The 17,358-nt window shown below is 40.9% G+C and overlaps 1 protein-coding gene across 1 annotated transcript in view; it reads right to left on the reverse strand.

Annotated features, from left to right (window-relative positions):
- The window catches only part of esama (endothelial cell adhesion molecule a), a 46,907-nt gene extending 33,788 nt beyond the window's left edge, over positions 1 to 13,119 (reverse strand). Inside the window, exon 1 of the mRNA XM_076273707.1 lies at positions 12,600 to 13,119. Within this exon, the coding sequence (XP_076129822.1) occupies positions 12,600 to 12,660 (61 nt within the window). The 5' untranslated portion in view covers positions 12,661 to 13,119. The remainder of the gene's footprint in view (positions 1 to 12,599) is intronic.
- Positions 13,120 to 17,358: the final 4,239 nt, after the last annotated feature.

Here is a 17,358-nt window from a genome sequence, read left to right on the forward strand (position 1 = left end):
TGTGTGTGTGTGTGTGTGTGTGTGTGAGTGAGCTTGAAGGCACGTGTCTACTAGTGTGGACATAATTAAATTATTTTCCACCAGATCGCCTGTGCTCCAACACAGTGAAAAGGTAATACATTGGATACATTGCAGCATTAGCTTTTTTTTCTTCCGTCTACAGCTTTGTCTATAACGGGTGTGTGGTAAATGGTATTAAGACTGATTTTTCTTTTTTCTTATCTTAAGATTACTATGGCTGTCACAAACGAGGTCAAGAGCTTTCTATCCTTACGTGGTGTCTTTTAGGGTCATGCCCCCTACAGTCTGTGAGAATGGGTAGATGAAGGATTCTCAGTTCTGATTGGCCATATGGGATTCCAAGGGATTTCTTTAAAATTCTTCAAGCATTTATTCTCTTGGCAGACAGATCCTTTAGAGCTGGCATCAGGTCTATTTCAAAACTACACTCGAATGTAAGTCAGGTAACCTTGAAATTGAGCTACATAAGAAAATACATGATGACACATTTATTTATTTCTCCGTATGTCCATAACCACACCATACAGTATAAGGCGCCAGTCAAAAAACAAACATGAATTTATGAAAGAACTTACATTTTCTACAAATAAAAACATTGGCACAGGTCCCATACTATGCCAAAGCATACATGAACTAAAAATATATGGGATTCTAATGGATTACTTTACCATTCTCTAGGGCTGACATCAGGTCTATGTCAAAACCACACTCAGACTTACCACTTATTTTACCCTTGAGAAAATGGCACCATACATATTATTATCTCTTATTATGGCACCATACTGTACACATTATTAACCTATTATCGAAGGTTAACTTATAATAGAACTTGGGGTAAAAACAATGCACTGGTACCCTGCCCAGTCATTGCTAACTCACACATAAACTCAAGAAAAACCCCTCCAAACAATCCCAAGTGTTTAGTTCAGACCTGAAGACCATCTGCGTGAGTTGTGTCAGACAGAGCAAACCCTGAACCTGTCATCTCAGTCCCCGTCGCTGACCTCCGCTAAGATGAGACACTCACCGAATACAAAGCCGACACTCACTGCTGACAGCTCCCAGCATGCACAGGGAGCAGGGGTGAGACAGCAGAAACGTGTCGTGAACCATAAGACAGCACTCAGAGATTGGACACAAGCCACCGGACAAGACTGCCTGTCATAACACTGTACTGTCTGGTAGAACATTTATACTTAATATCAAGACCGAGTCTAGGTATATCCCTCAAGTACAAAGGGGATATGTAGAAACATTTAAGAGAAACCTTTTTAAGGACAAAAACATCCTACAAACTTAACCTTGACCCTAGTGAATACTCCATGCCATGTCTTAAATGGTTCACTAATACATAAATATTGATAAAATAATAATAAAATATTGCCAACATAGATGACTAACCTAATACCAGCAATGAAGGTGTGACATAATTTATGTTAGTGGTGAATACAAGATTCCATGTTTCTAATGGTTCAATGATAAACAAGTATTAATTAAATAAAAATGATTGTCAAAACAGTACAAGCCTTATGGGGAGGTGAATGACGACCTAATCCAGGAGAGATTATCCTTAAGTGTATACAGTGTGCTTGTGTAGTGACGGTCTACTGTAAACAAAATTACGGCCATATGAGAGGAAGGACTGGGGGAGGTGGTGGGGTGGTGTGGGGCTGCATGGACAGTGGTGGAGTACGCGCGCATGTGTCTTTAAGGCTGTCGTACACAGCAGGAGTGTTGGGAAAGTCGCCCACTGCTTTTCTCATGACCCCTTGGTCAGCTCGGAGCGAGCTCCTCTGGGGACAGAGGGAGAGAGAGAGAGGAAGAGAGGATGAGAAAGAGATAGTGGAAGAGAGAGAGAGAGAGAGAGAGAGAGAGAGATAGAAATGCTGAGGAGTCAGAGTCACAGATGAGTGAGAGTGACGTATCAGATGCCTGAATGTGGGCTCCCTTGGAGCAAGTGACTCTGGGACACATGCCTGCTCTGCTCTGCTCTTCTGATGGAGCTGATTAGCCTAGCAACTCTTCTGATGGAGCTGATTAGCCTAGCAACTCTTCTGATGGAGCTGATTAGCCTAGCAACTCTTCTGATGGAGCTGATTAGCCTAGCAAGATCTGGCCCTGGTCTGAGGTGCCATGAGGTGCCAATCTGGACCTAATGTGATGCCAATCTGGACCTGATGAGGTACCAATCTGGACCTGGTGAGGTGCGGATATGCCTGTTAAGGGTCAGATCTGGACCAGACCAAAAATACAGGCATGCAGTTCAGAGGGTGGCCAGAGGCCGGGTACACCTGCTGCCTAAGACCATTTGAGTCCAGTTAGTGATGAGCAATAGTGACATTCGTGACCTCATGTGCACCATATATTCAGATCTTGCCAGGAGGGACTTTGAGTCATTTTGCACCATGTCTGACAATTCAAAATACCGGGCCAACACCTGAGAACAGAGCTGTGCTTCCTGCTCTCATCTAGAGATCTCCACATACAAGAAGACATTTTTGTCGACTGAATTCTTATTACTATTCCCTTGTGGATCTTTAAAAATGCATTTCCAATTGGTCTGCTCTGATTTATAGTTATATTTAGACATTGAAGATAATGACAGTTATTCTATTTGTGACATTATGACAATGTGACATTCAAACTGTTGAAAAGTCTTTTTAAAGGATGTAGGATTGAGATGAGGACAATAAAGGGAAAACAACCCAACGGGCAGAAGCAGGCTAAAAAAGGAAATGGGGCCTGGACTAGGGGCAGTAGGGAGGAAGCGTGAGCGGCATTTCTGAGACCAACACAGTACTTCCTGAGCGGGTCTTCCACTGGCCAGTTTTTACAACCATGATATGATTCCCAATGTGATGATTTGAAAATCTATGTTGCACAGAATTGTCCTCTGCTTGCTGTTCAAGAGTTCTCTGAACGCAGAGTGGGTAACCTTTTCTCAGTGATCGACTCTGCCTGACATATAAACAATGAATGAATAGAGATGTCCTTTTCCAAATTGCATGCCAAGGACGGAGATTAATTTGGGGGGGGAGTTTGCCGATAAGGAGTCTTCGCCACTTTGGTCATGAACAACACATGCGATAACAGGGATAGACCTGTCTGTCCTTATCAGCCTCTCCCAGACCATAAACCTATCGTCTCCACCGGCGTCGCCCAGCACTCACACAACTTAGTCTTCTGCTTGGAAATGAGAAATGCCCTTTCAAAAACACTGCGCTGAAATATTCAAGGCAATTTCCATAACACAAAGAAAGCACACCTATGAATACCCTCACTATTATTTTGAACTACAATGTAAACACATTACGCTGCCGGTGCACACTTTCTATTTAAATGTGATATCCTGCCGAGTCACTTTTTTCATACTAGCATTTCACTTTTCTTTACAAAAATTTAAATGAGAGCACAATTTAGTAAAATGAGTGCACAATTTAGTAAAACGTGCACACTATTTAGTAAATTGTGCGCATGATTTACTAAACTGAGAGCACAATTTAGTATAATGAGCGCACTATTTATAGTACGGTGTCTTGTGTAATCCCGCTAGATTTTCTTTTAAAAACTGATTTTTTTGCATATTTTGCTAGTATAGAGTCTAAGGAACAATATTTTTTTGTCCTCAAATTTTCACGATCCATATTCACACTTAGATGATCATTTAATTAATGCATAATTAAGACTTGGACTACCATCACTCGGGGGTCAAATGTGAAAAAACACTGGTAAAGAGGGTATTTTGCCCTAATTTTTGGGTGCTGATTCTGAATATCATATTTACTTAGTTGATATTTTAGTTTTAAACCTGCTAATTAACATTTGCGGCCTAAAACTGGCCTCCATAGACAACATAGAGCGGGTGAATAGGGTAAAAAATTTAACTCCTTGATATTCTTATAAAACTTTACTAGTTGATTATTTATGTAGAGACAATATTTTTGCATTACAAGTTTTCTGAAAATATATGTTTATGGATGTAATTTAACAATATCTCATTAAGACGCACTCTACAAGAAAGGGCAGAGCAGGCTGTACTTCCTGAGGAGGCTGCGGTAAAAATGTGTCACTATGTGTGCAGCAATCTCCTCAGGATATTCTACCAGTCTGTTGTTGCCAGCGTCCTCTTCTATGCAGTGGTATGCTGGGGAGGAAGCACAAAGAAGAAGGATGCGGGGCGACTTGACAGGCTGGTAAGGAAGGCTGGCTCTGTAGTGGGAGCTGAACTGGAGTGCATCACTTCAATATCTGACAAAAGGACTCTGAACAAACTGATCAACATCTTGGACAATGAGTGTCATCCACTCCACAGCACTATTGTAAAGCAGAAGAGCCTGGTCAGCTGGAGACTTCGCTCACTGCCTTGCACAACAGACAGACTGAGGAAGTCATTTGTCTCCAGGGCCATTGAACTGTTTAATGCTTCACTTAAGGGAAGAGGAGAGATAGACTTCTCCGCATTGCCTCTTCACCCCCTCCATGTTTGGATACTGTCTGTCCACTAGCCACTTTTTACCACTGTCTTTCTGCCTCACTGTTTTCGTGCTATATTAGCACATACAGTATGCATAACCCCTCCCTCCATGCCACAGCCGAATTGTGGCCACACATATACCTTTTCTTAATATATATATATATATATATGAGAAAGAGAGAGAGATAGATATAGTTTTTTCTATATTTTTTTTTTTATATTACCTTGCCTACTCGCTGATATGTCCATATTTATTTTATGCTGGTCTCCAGACTTTATTCTTGCACTGTTGCACTATTGGACTTACTCATTTGCACCATCACTCACACAGAGCACCTTACCTTACCTTACTATGCACAGAGAATCACAGGCTCAGTCCCTGCCTCAGTCATTGCAAGCACCTCTTGATTAATCACCCACTATGTGGATACTGTTTTTAGAATTGATTTAGATTGTTATTTAGTATAATTTGTTTAGAATTGATAGAAGTGTTATTTAGTATAATTTGTATTTTAGTATATTCGTTATCTTCTACTGTCATTATTGCTTAGTTGTGTTTTTTATATTTTATACTTTTAATTACTTTTTTCTGCTCTTAGTGAATGTGTGTGTGATGTCTGTATGCTACTGAGACCTTGAATTTCCCCTGGGGATCAATAAAGTATCTATCTATCTATCTATCTATCTATCTATTTCTCTATCTATCTAATAATGCAATAATTTGCATACATTTCAATTACAAAAAAAGAGACATCTGAATATTGGATAGTTAACATTGAATGTAGTCAGGTTCAGGTTTGTCTTCAGAACTTTTTCTGGATTCAGAGCCTTAAAAGAACAGCTTGTTCAAGCACCAGTCCTAGGTTATGCCGATTTCAGTCGTCCCTTTATCTTAGAGACGGATGCAAGCCATGCAGGATTGGGGGCAGTTCTGTGACAGGAGAAGGATAGGTTACGGCGACCAATAGCCTTTGCTAGCTGGGGCTTGCGGCCAAGTGAGAGGAACATGTCAAATTATAGTGCCATGAAACTCAAACTTCTTGCAGTCAAGTGGGCAAACACGAAAAAAAATGCAAGTATCTCCTGGGCAACAAGTTCACCGTGTACACTGACAACAATCCCCTCTGCAGTCAGCTAAACTGGGCGCTCTGGAACAGTGCTGGGTTTCTCAGCTTGCCCTCTTTGATTACAACATCAAATATCGTCCTGGGACAGCTAATCGCAATGCCGATGCCCTTTCTAGGCTTCCCACAAGCCCCACTAACACTGTGCGATCTGTGTCACACGGCCTGGACATCCCCCTGCCGATTGCCATAGCCAACATGTATGCCTCGAGTGCACCTATCCAAGACTCTTGGATTACAGAATCTTGTATGGTGGACACCATCCCTGGTCGAACCAAAAGAGACCCGAAAGTCCTGCAAGGGACTGATCCCTGTATTTCCAGATACCTGTGGTTTTTGTGACAGGGACGACCACCTACCCGTTAAGACAAGTGGAGTGAACCAAGGGAAGTCCAGCAGCTGATAAAGCAGTGGTCTCAGATACAGGAAGTGGATGGGACCTTGTACCGAGTGATCCAGGATCCTCCTTCCAGGGATCCAGTGCTGCAGCTTTTACTGCCCAAGGTGTTGCGAGTCGAAGTGCTCACTAGCCTACACAACAACCATGGCCATCTGGGGGTGGACAGGACCACAGATTTTATATGCCAGAGGTGCAAAAGTGGTGTTCTGAGTGTGAGCACTGTGTGGTTGCTAAAGCAAGTCAACCCGAACCAGAACCTTCTTGGGAAATCTGTTAGCCACTAAGCCTTTGTAGATAATCTCCATTGACTTTACTCTCTTGGATTGGGCTTGCACAGGACAAGAGAATGTTGTGGTAGTCATAAGGGCCCCCTTAAGACCATGCATCCATGCATCGCTCCGAGCTTAAACCTGTTCCCACCAGTCAAGATTCATCCAGCCCACCAGCACTGGCTGCTCCACAGCCTCATGGGGATATCGGGAGGGAGCCAGGCCTCAGTAGCCCTGTAGTTGGAGACTCATTGAGGGTAGCCATAGTCCACACCAGGACTAGTGCTTAGCATCACAGTGACCAAGATGGTGTTAACTTTAGCCTTGACCAACTGTCCCAGGCTCATTTGGAGGGCGTACCAGATTAAAAAGAGCAAATGCACATGGTTTAGTGTCTGACCAATGTTTTCCCTTGAGTTATTTGTTTTTTGTATTAGTTCAGGCTGTGAGAGGGCCATCCGTGGTTTGTCTGTCTGTTTGTTTGTTTGTAACTTATATCAATGGTTTGTCTGTTTGTTTGTACCTTATATTCTTTTGTTTGTTAACTTTGCCTACTGCTACTTAACTACCCATGCCTATGACACCTAGTGGTGTACTGTGTTGCCTGTACTATTATAGATTATTTCCAAGACAAATTTCTCTTAAGGTAGACAATAGAATGGCATGGCAGGTCAAGGAAAGCATCAGGAAAAGCAAAGATTAAGAAATCGTTTTTGACATACTGTAGGCAACAAGGGAGGAGGTGTTTTTACACTTTTCAGACACTCAAAGTTTGAAAACTATGGATACTTGTCGGACTAGATATAATCGCTTATTTGAAAACATACAGATAAAAACACACAAAGATGGATCGTGAAAATTTGAAGACAAAAAAACATTCTTGTTCCTTAGACTCTATATTAGCAAAATATGCAAAAAAAAAAAAACAATTTTTACAGGAAAATCTAGCAAGAGCCTATTTTCCAAACACAGCGGACTGTACTATTAGTAAAACGTGCACCCGATTTAGTAAAAAGAGCACACAATTTAGCAAAATGAGCGCACGTTTTCTGGATATACAGAAAGAAATATCTTGCAATGACCCCTCTAGGGCTCCGTACATCAGTACCACAGAGTATCCCATCTGTGGCATTGCTTCAACTATGTTGTCCATTTTGTAAGAACAAAAGTATAAAATAAAAACATTTGTATGCCTATATAAATATTTACAAAGGTAGGCATTAGTGTCCCCGATACAACACAGACACAAACACACACGCACGCACGCACACACACACACACACACAAAGTAAAAACTGAGTCATAGAGTTGTGAACAAACAACTTAAATAAACAAAAACTATGCCATGTGAATCATTGCCCAGAAGGACTGAACAAGTGTGGTGTGTGTCTGAGTGTGTGTGCACCCACGCACACAAAGAGAGAGAGAGAGAGAGAGAGAGAGAGAGAGAGAGAGAGAGAGAGAGAGAGAGAGAGAGAGAGAGATTTTTACAAGATTTTTAACATGGTCAAGCCAATACAACCCTGCTAGCACAGGTGGGACAGACGAGGCAGTGCACAGAAATACCACACAACCCCCCTACTTAGACACACTCGCACAGTAATCCACTCAAGCCGTTGATGACTGACACACACATCTGACTGTGTTTTAGTACACACAGTACTACACACGTGAGCTTTAATATGCAGTGAAGAGGCATTCTCGCAGGTACGGTGAACAGGTCATCTTTTAATAAGGGACACCATGCTCCGACACAAGCCTTAATTGGGAGAACTGGGAGTTTAAACATAACACATGTGTACTAATTATATATAGAAACAGCATGAGCTTATGAATTATAAATATGCTAATTATGACCTAAGCCGTGTTTAAACAGAAACATGATAACCTATACATGATAACCTAACTGTGCATCTCATTGATGTGTTTTGGAGACAGCTAGTCCTCCATGGCAGGTTGTCTTCATTCAATGACTGCTTGAGAGGGGGACTGCAGTTAACATCAGCTAGGTACTTTTATTGGTCTTAGAATATGTCACTACTTTCCTTAGTTCTTCAGTAAAGAAGGTAGGTAAGATATTAATGTAATTTTAATGTTAACAATAGCTGTTCTCACTGTTTTAACCATTCAAACCTCTTCTTTCCATTTTTGGCTTGCCTTCTGACTTTAGTACATCTCCTAAGACCTATAATTTCAAACATGGCTTTTTTAAGTTTCTATCAGGTGGGTCAATTAGTAGCTTGTCATTACAAATAGCTAGGCCAAGGGAGCACTACAGTACACACTATGTGCGTCCAAATCTGTTGTGATCTTCGTGTTGGTGTTGAGCATCTCTCTTCTCTAGGTCTAGGAGGTAACTTTGAGCCAGGTAACTAAAAGCAAGGCACCCCGCATTGTAGCAACTGGTCTCTGTAAGTCACTTAGGATAGAAGCATAGGATGTAAAGGCACACATATTTGTACCGAAGTGATTAGGTATGGGATGTTAAGTTCAATACAGATGTGTACCAAATCTTAGTCTTAAACAGTAATCAACAGTGGTCTATTTTTACGCGCAGATCATCTTTCAAATTCAAAGGCGGACCATGTATCAGTTGAATTTATTAACGTCAAAAATCATTTCCCACCTTTTCAAAATACTACTCCTGCATATATGTATTGAGCATCAGAAATATTGTCAGTGAATGTTACGCTAGCGGTACTTACAGGCTGTATCGAAAATATACTGAAAATTAACTGACTCGAACCCGCAAACAGCAGCACCACGGATCGGAAGTTGAGCATGCTAGCAATCGGGCTAAAAGCCCAGGCTCCTAGCTTTCTTCCCAGCACTACTCTTAAGGCGTCGGGAGGGAGGCTTACCAACGAACATACTGCGCACAGCTACGGACCAGCTAGCCACCGTTACACATGCCCCTGAAGCAACGTGTTGATTGGATGAGGATTTTTTTTTATTATTATTATTCAAATTTACAGAGCCAGGTCTATGCATGCAGGAGAACACACACAGAACAGCCAGAGAGAGTACCATCAGGAGAGATTCATGAATTTGATAAAAAAAATGGATTGAATTGGAATTAGACTTGATGTGGAAACAACCAGAAATTGAACTGAACTGAACTTTGCAAAGCCAATCCCAGGCCTCTTAATTTACACTGCGGGTGTCCCGCAGGCGGGACAAATTGCAGTGCCCCCACCTCCCCCCAACATTCTAAATCAATTATATGAACCATATTGCTATGTAGCATAGTAATATTATATACACCATTTGAAAACTTGAACTCTTGGGAATCCATATATGGGAACATTTTTCATGTACAATCTGTATAGTGCTTTACATTGTCAACTTAAATTAGATCAAAAATGCCCCCCTCCGTTTTTAGTGCCTCCCTGCTTTCTAGCTGCAGTGTGTATCCCTTAGCAATAAGTAGATGCATCATATTGGGTATTGAAATATTCACAGGAATCCCTAGAAATTGAACATTCATGTTGTTTTATCCAATATTAGTTGTGCAGATGTATCGTCCATCTTATACACACCCATTGAACCAACAAAGAAAATGCAAAAATGGAGACTTTTGTGTAAGCATTCTATATTTTGTGTAGTCATTCTATATCAGAACCCCTGACATACATTCCAAATAGTCTACAAGAAACCTCAAAGTGTTACCTTTCATTTGAGACCAGGATTATGCTTCTACACCAAGAAGTTGCCACACAGTAAGCATGTTATTGTCAGTATGCATTTTGGGTAGCCAAAAGTTCTATGGGGAGTTTCCATAGGTCATTTTACAAAACGCATGAGCATATCTTGGCAAATAATGGTCTAAACTACTCATATTTCCTTCTATATTGATCTACTTTGAGATACAGATGCACAAGACCTGGTAGTGGGCCTCAGTTGTGTTTCCAAGACAAAATAAATGACGAAGAGGGCAGAATGTGGTCATTTTCAGAAAAACAGCCTAAGAAAAAAACTATCATTCTACCCTTTGCCACTCTGACAGTTCATCACACAGTCAATCTATTGGTACCACAATAATCTTCTCTGCTTTCAAAAGAGGTCAAGCACTTGAATATAAGTATGTGGAAGCAGGGCCATTGTTAGTAGGCGGTGTGCAATTTCAAGCAAAAACTCAAAATAGGGGGGGGGGGGGGGGGGGTACCTAGGGGGTAAGTGTAAAGATTTAATAATGTAGCACAAAGTAAGGTACGGTGATGCAATGGTGGTCTTGTCAAGACTGATGTTAAACGTGTGGGTGCTTAGTCTTGTCAGTAATGATTCAGCATCCACTGGTCTACCAAACCGTCAACAAGTAGTCTGCTCATGAGTGCGCTCATGATGAAGTGACACATTTGGCCCCAGGAGACTATCCTGCTCCCATGCATCAACACCCATAAATCAACTATATACATAGTTTAGGAAACCAGGAAACCATGTGAAACCAGCCCATATTAAGCTGTATTAGTGGCTATTTACTGACCACATCGCTGGACTGTTCCTGTGTCAGCAGATGAGGCAGTTGTGAGATGAGAAAAGGAATTATGACATGGCTGCTACTCTGGTTCACATCCCAAGAACATTGCTGCTTTGCACATCGATAACTTTGCCTAACCTTCTTACCTGGCCTGGTTTGGTCATAAGCGCTCTGCCTGTTCTTAACTGCTTCTATTTGGCTTGGTCTAGATGGCATCACCCATAACTGCCTTTGCCTAATCGCTTTGTCTGTTTATAACAGTTACTCCCCTCATTTCTTTATTTGCCTACTAGCTATCTCTGCTAGATGCTAACCGTTATTCGTCCATTTTAGTGTGGTGACCTTAACTGAATGTATGTGATGTATGTTAATTCAGTTTGCATTTCTTGTGTGATACTCTTGTTTCTGTCATGAGAGACAGAGAGAGTTGCACCGTTCTTCCCTGATTAAATGTGGTCAGTTTGGTAACTTACTTAACCTGTGTTATGCATAATTGATATTATGAATATGGTCATTTCTCATATTTTTGATCGACTGAAGATTCCTCTGGCCATCTAAAGCTTTTTTTCTGGATGGGCAGTGTCCACCCCGGCCCAACCAGACACTCCCATACCTCCCTTCCTTAACTAGCCAGCCTCTCAGCCTTAAGCCTTGGCTCTGACCATTACCCCTGTCCTTCCCTCATTTATATGTGAACTGGTGATTGATCACTCTCTGTATTCTTACTATTTGGTATTACAGCTCTTGGGTGGGGGATGGATGGAATCACATTCCCTGCTTCTTAATGAACCTGAATGCATTTTGGGTTGTCTGTACTGGTTTGAGGTAAATATTTCCCTGGGAGAAATTCCCAGGATGGTGTAGTCAGATCTTTCACAGATTAATGCCCTATCCCTTGTCACAAAGTGGCGTAGTTGGCAGGATATAGCCTACTCCTACTTTCCGAAAGGAGAGATGTGTGTTCGCCCAGTGCGTTTGTCCTGTAGCCTATCTGTTCTAAAGTTTTCCTTCATTAAAATCTATTTGTAGTTATGGAAGAGGAATGCCAAGAATTGAGGCATCTAGTCACACTTAAAAGCAGATAATGAGAGACTGCGGGACCACGCCACCATACCTGGCCACACACTGTGCCCTCTACCTCTTTGGCAGCACAGCCTAAGATTCCAGGAGGACTGTTTTGGAAATACAGAGCTCATGGGGGCTAGTGTAGTTCACACAGAACTACTGGAAAACTTGCTGATTAAAATGAAGGGGTTTACAAGTGGTTTGTAAGAATGTTATTGAACTCTGTCACTCATTACTGGTGTGTGAGGTTGTGTTTTTTTCTGAATCCTTTCAACATATGACCGAAAACGATGTGCGCGCGAGCTAATCACAAAACAATTGCAGTGGAATGGCTTTAGCCTACGCTCCCGACCAAATCGATTTTTAAACCTAAAGCTTTTATGTTGTTCAGAACAGTGTCCCATTTCACCTGAGTATTGCAATAGGAATGGTTTAGTTTTTTTTCTTTTGACCTCAAGAGTATTTTTTAAAAGAGGGGGAAATGCGAAAAAAGAACAGGTGTTTCAACTTTAAATCCCCATGTTAAAGCCGCTGTAACTAATCTTGTACAAGACAATTGTAACATTTGCATTGCCTTTGGAGAAATTTCATTTTGCAGTAACAGTACCTCAAAGTACTGTTTACCTCTTTTATGTAAGCTAAAGGATTGGAACTGAATGACAGACTCACATGAACCATCACATATTAAACCATATAGCCGATAAATAACCAAGCCATCATGCACACGTAAAACAAGTAAATGCATGTTCAACGACTGAGGTAGACATACCTGAGAGAAAACACAGAAAGGACAATAAGATCAAGGTGCCAAGTTTCCTGGAAGTCTCCATCGCACGGTTGGCGTCAAGAGTGCGGTGCACTCGCTTCACACAGCCTTATTACTGAAAGCGGTCGTCTGAAGTATTCCCTGTTATCACCGGAGACCAATTTGCCTTGGGCGAAGCAGTTTAGATCTATCAAGTATTTCCTACAATCACGACAGCGAAAGACATACGATGAGGTTGTCAGCATGGGTCTAAGCCGTGAAGTCCGAGTGCAAAATCATCTGGAACAGTTATCATCCAGTTCTCAAACACCCATAAGCATAAACGTGAGTTAAATGAACAGACTCAAAGAAAACTGACTGCTCATTCAAACAGATGCATTCCCATCCGTTTCCTTCACAGTGTCCAACAGCCTACCACTGAGCTTCCCTTAGGAACAGTTCGTTGCCTCAAAAATGGCAAAGATATCATTATGAGCCATATCCGTATACAGAGAGCGCACTGTCTCCGGAGTGTCTCCGAAGCTCGGAGGTTCACCTGTGTCTGTTGGGATACGCCCCCTGTTCTTCGACGTGTCAGTGAACAGGGTTTCTGTAGTGAAACAATTCCCCCTCTCAACCCTAGAAGTAGGCTACGTTGTTATTCCACAATCAATATAATCAAGTAAATGGCCATCCTGGACAATTAGAAATAGGACCTGGCTGTCAAAAAAGCGGATTATGATTCTGTGATTCTGCTGTACTGTCTGCAATAGGCTAATATGAAATAGCCACACAGCTGCAGGCTATCCATTTTATCACCTTCTGTCTCATCATCAAACTTAAAACCAAAACCAACTTTCAACAGTTTTTACTGTAACATAATCAGTGGATTGATGGCCTTTCACTGTTAAGGTCTGGCATTCCAAAGGGCTTTTACCAGACATTTTGAGTAGGCCTACAGTTGCAACAGATGCACATATAAGACACCTTAAATGTAGCCTCACTGTGAGGTAGCTGTCCAGCATTATGGGTGAGTGAGTCTCAGCTGTCCCAAGGTGCTGCTTCGGGTATCATGTGAATTTGGAAAAAATGCTCCTTGTATTTAATGAGTTAATTGTGTTAACTGCTTATAATTGATCACTTAGACAAACAAGACATGAAAAATGTTTTCAGTAGTTTTTATGTGATAATGCAAAAAGCATTCAACAACTGTTGCCTACTAATGGCCTACTAACTGTTCTCGGCCTACTCTATATTGTTTTGTTTTTGTCTTGCTCAAAACTGGGTGGAAAGTTACAGACAGTGGATTCCCATAACATTAATTCTGCATACATTTGATTGATTCTTTTTTGTTTTTCACTGTCAGTCAGACAGACAGGCAGACCACCCTAGAGCTGTGGATGGGTCAGGTAGGGAGGGTACTTTCATCAGGCTTTGCATTTGCATGGGTAAGCCCTCATATTTCATTGCATGTCTTCTATGGTTAATGCAAGGGAACAGGCAGGGGCACCTGGTCGTAGGCTAGAGTGCTCCAGGACACACAACGACTCAAGCGGGGCCCAGGTTGGTGAATCCGGACAGGACAGCCCGCCCAGAGCTGAACACCTACCCGCTTCTGTCTCCCCAGTGCTGGCCGGGTTACCATGGCAATGTGGTTGAAGGAAATGCGGCAGGACTGCTCGATTATAAGAGGTGCATAGGGCTTACGTCTGTGATTACACCCCTGGCTCTTGTATTAGTGTGCATTTGCACAACACAATCTTGGATTACGCCAACACTGAATCCATAACAGCACAGATCAGGCTAGGCTCTGTCTTCGAAAGAGCTTTGTAGAATTTAGAAACTGGGGAAAAAAGAGCTGTTATCTATGGAAGCCTTTGAGCTCCACTGCTCAGAAATATCCTGCTGAGCACAGGTAGACCTAAATCGTATTTACTCAGCAAATGTGAAATTAAGTCAAAAACCTCACCTGGTCTTCTATTGCATAAAAGCACAACACTACTGTTATCTACTTTAATAAATCCCAAACCATGGACCTTCACAACATTGAAAACAGTGTCTATGACCAGAATGCCATTAGTTTTAGGCTACCCTATATCACAATCTTTATGACTGTTTTTAAAAATGGTAACAAAATAAATAGGCCCTACATGAAGTCCTCCTGAACAGTTAGTCATTACTGAAAGAGCTTTAAGCTGCAGAGGACTGAGCCTGAAACTTGCCTGGGCCAACACAGAGGCACTCACCTCATATGTCACAGTTAGTAAGAAATTAGACGCGAGATCTAAATAATTTATCTCTCTCGGCGGATGTTCAAAATAACACGAGGCACGATCAGCAGTTCTTGCTTTGTGGTCAGAGAGGGTTGATTTCTCCACCTAAACCTGCATGTAAACATTTTTTTTAGAGCTAAGACTAACATTAAGTATACTGCTCAAAAACATTAAGGGAACACTTAGGTTTTCCACAATTGTTAAAACTCATTTTTTGAAACCTTCCACCCTTTTCTCCATTCTCAAACTACATTCACAGAATGTCTGACAGTTCTTGCAAAATAAAACACTTGCCTCAAAAGTTTTACTTGTGCTCAGAACCAAACAGTGTCAGAGTACCGATCCAGTGTATGATTGAAGAATCCTTAATTTTTTTGAGCAGTAGCCTATACTTGTTTTTAAGCATAATAATGATCAATATTAAATACAATTATAAATATAAAACTGTCTGAAAAACAATGTATTGTATTGTATTGTATTGTATGTTGAAAGCCTACCAAATTGCCATAATATTATTAAAATCAAACAGTTGAAGATTTCTCATCTACAATGTATCATACTGTGTGGAACCCAATACTGTGTAGCCTACAGTTCTTTAAAAAATCAAGAGACCACTGCACATTTTTCTGATGTTATCCTATGATGGTCATATTCAAATTTGCAGTGGTCTCTTAATTTTGAATATGACCGTCAACTCATTCGAATGTCACTCAGCAAACGTAGGATGACATCATAAAAATGTGCAGTGGTCTCTTGATTTTCCAGCTTTCCAGAGCTGTATATATATATTTAACATTATTCAATGTTTTCGTTTAAGCAGTATAAAAAATGACCATTAACAATCAAAATCTATAAAAAAGGAATAAGCATTTTAACCTTACTCTGACCTCATAGCTCTCTAGCGACATCTGCTGGTTAACCACATCGTCCACAATGTAATTCACAACAGAAAATTTAGTGTCAAGTCTATACTTTCTTTTTGCTCAATTAACAATTGCATGTGCCTCTTTTTTGTCATTGGCGTTATACAGATGTTTTCAGATCTACAGAAACTACAGTAAATTCACCTTTTCTGTATTGTAGCATTTTGTTTTTGTTCTGTTGACAGTGTTTTTTGTTAAAGGTCACATATTTTCCCCCTTTTCCCACAATGTTCAATAGTTTCTTGAGGTCTTAATGAAATATAATTCGTACTTTGGTCAAAATACCAAAAGGAAGAAACACAACACATTAGCCACCCTGTCTGAGGAGCCCTGTTCAGAGCGCCGCATTTGTGTGCCTGTTCCTTTACAAACCGGAGCATATTGCATGATGGTAACAGGTCCCGCGATTGTGGGATAAAAGCAAACTTTCGCACATTGTTCTTCAGTCAGGAGTAGATTTGGTCCACACAGGTAAAACTGACAAAGCTTCCCTTTGGAGGTCATTAAGAGATGAGTTCTGAATAGCTCATTCACGTCTCACAAATTGATATTTCCAGACCAAGGCAGCCCATAAACAAACGACTGGGTTTTGTTATTTTGGTGTTTTTGCATTGATAGTCCGTATATGTAAAAACACTGAAAAAGTAAAATGTTCATTATATGTAACCTTAAATGTGTCAACTACTTTTTGTGTTTAAACAGACCATCAGGTGCTATTATGTCTTAGTTACAGGTCCACTTGAAGGCACTCTATTGATTTGTGATGACATTCTGTGTCTGGTCATAAACACTTTTTGGACCCCTTTGGACAGCCTAAAGGCAAAGTGACATTGACAGATCTGGTCTTTCCTTCACCTTGGTTTAACCACAACAGTACTCCACATGCTTAGACAAATTACCTCCATAGTGGCAAAATCCTAAACTGTTGGTGCATATTCATTCTTAGTGAGAAATAAGAACATTTATTTGACATGTTGAAACAATACTGACAAGTTTGTTGTACCCGTTCAGAATACTTATATCAAGGGCAACCCGTGTCATCATGTCAGATAAACTTTCACTGCCCCATTTATTTAAGGACCGCCCAGTATCCTCCCCACCCCCCACACCCCCAAAAAAAGAAAAATTGTAAACATACAGGACTGTGACCTGGGAACAATACACAAAGACACTGTCTGTTAACAAATAGCAAAAACATTTTTTGTGTGTATACCGTACACACACCCAACAAACATACACTCACATGTTCACATTCTCTGTCACTCACACACACTTCAATATTCATGACAACGCAAATGTAAAAAATGTATGTCATGTTTTGGAAATGCTGGAATGCTTACACTGAACAACATTAATATATAGTCTTAAATATATATTCAATAGAATTCCTTTTTATATTTAATGTATATTAATTTATACTCTCTCCATGTCTTCAGTGGTGAATAGGTGTTTCTCTCTGTCTTAAATGAAAAGAAAACGAAGGCAAACTGTGTTTCCCTCTAGCCACACTAACAGGGAAGCTACACCAGGCGCGTAACTGAAGCGTTCCATTCGCGACGTGTAAAATCCATTTTAGACTAATAGTCT

This window comes from Alosa pseudoharengus, unplaced genomic scaffold (assembly GCF_046254945.1).
Source record: "Alosa pseudoharengus isolate Yale_2024_CS ecotype anadromous, Long Island Sound unplaced genomic scaffold, YU_APseudo_1.1 YU_APseudo_1.1_scf_8, whole genome shotgun sequence".
Taxonomy (NCBI): Eukaryota; Metazoa; Chordata; class Actinopteri; order Clupeiformes; family Clupeidae; genus Alosa; species Alosa pseudoharengus.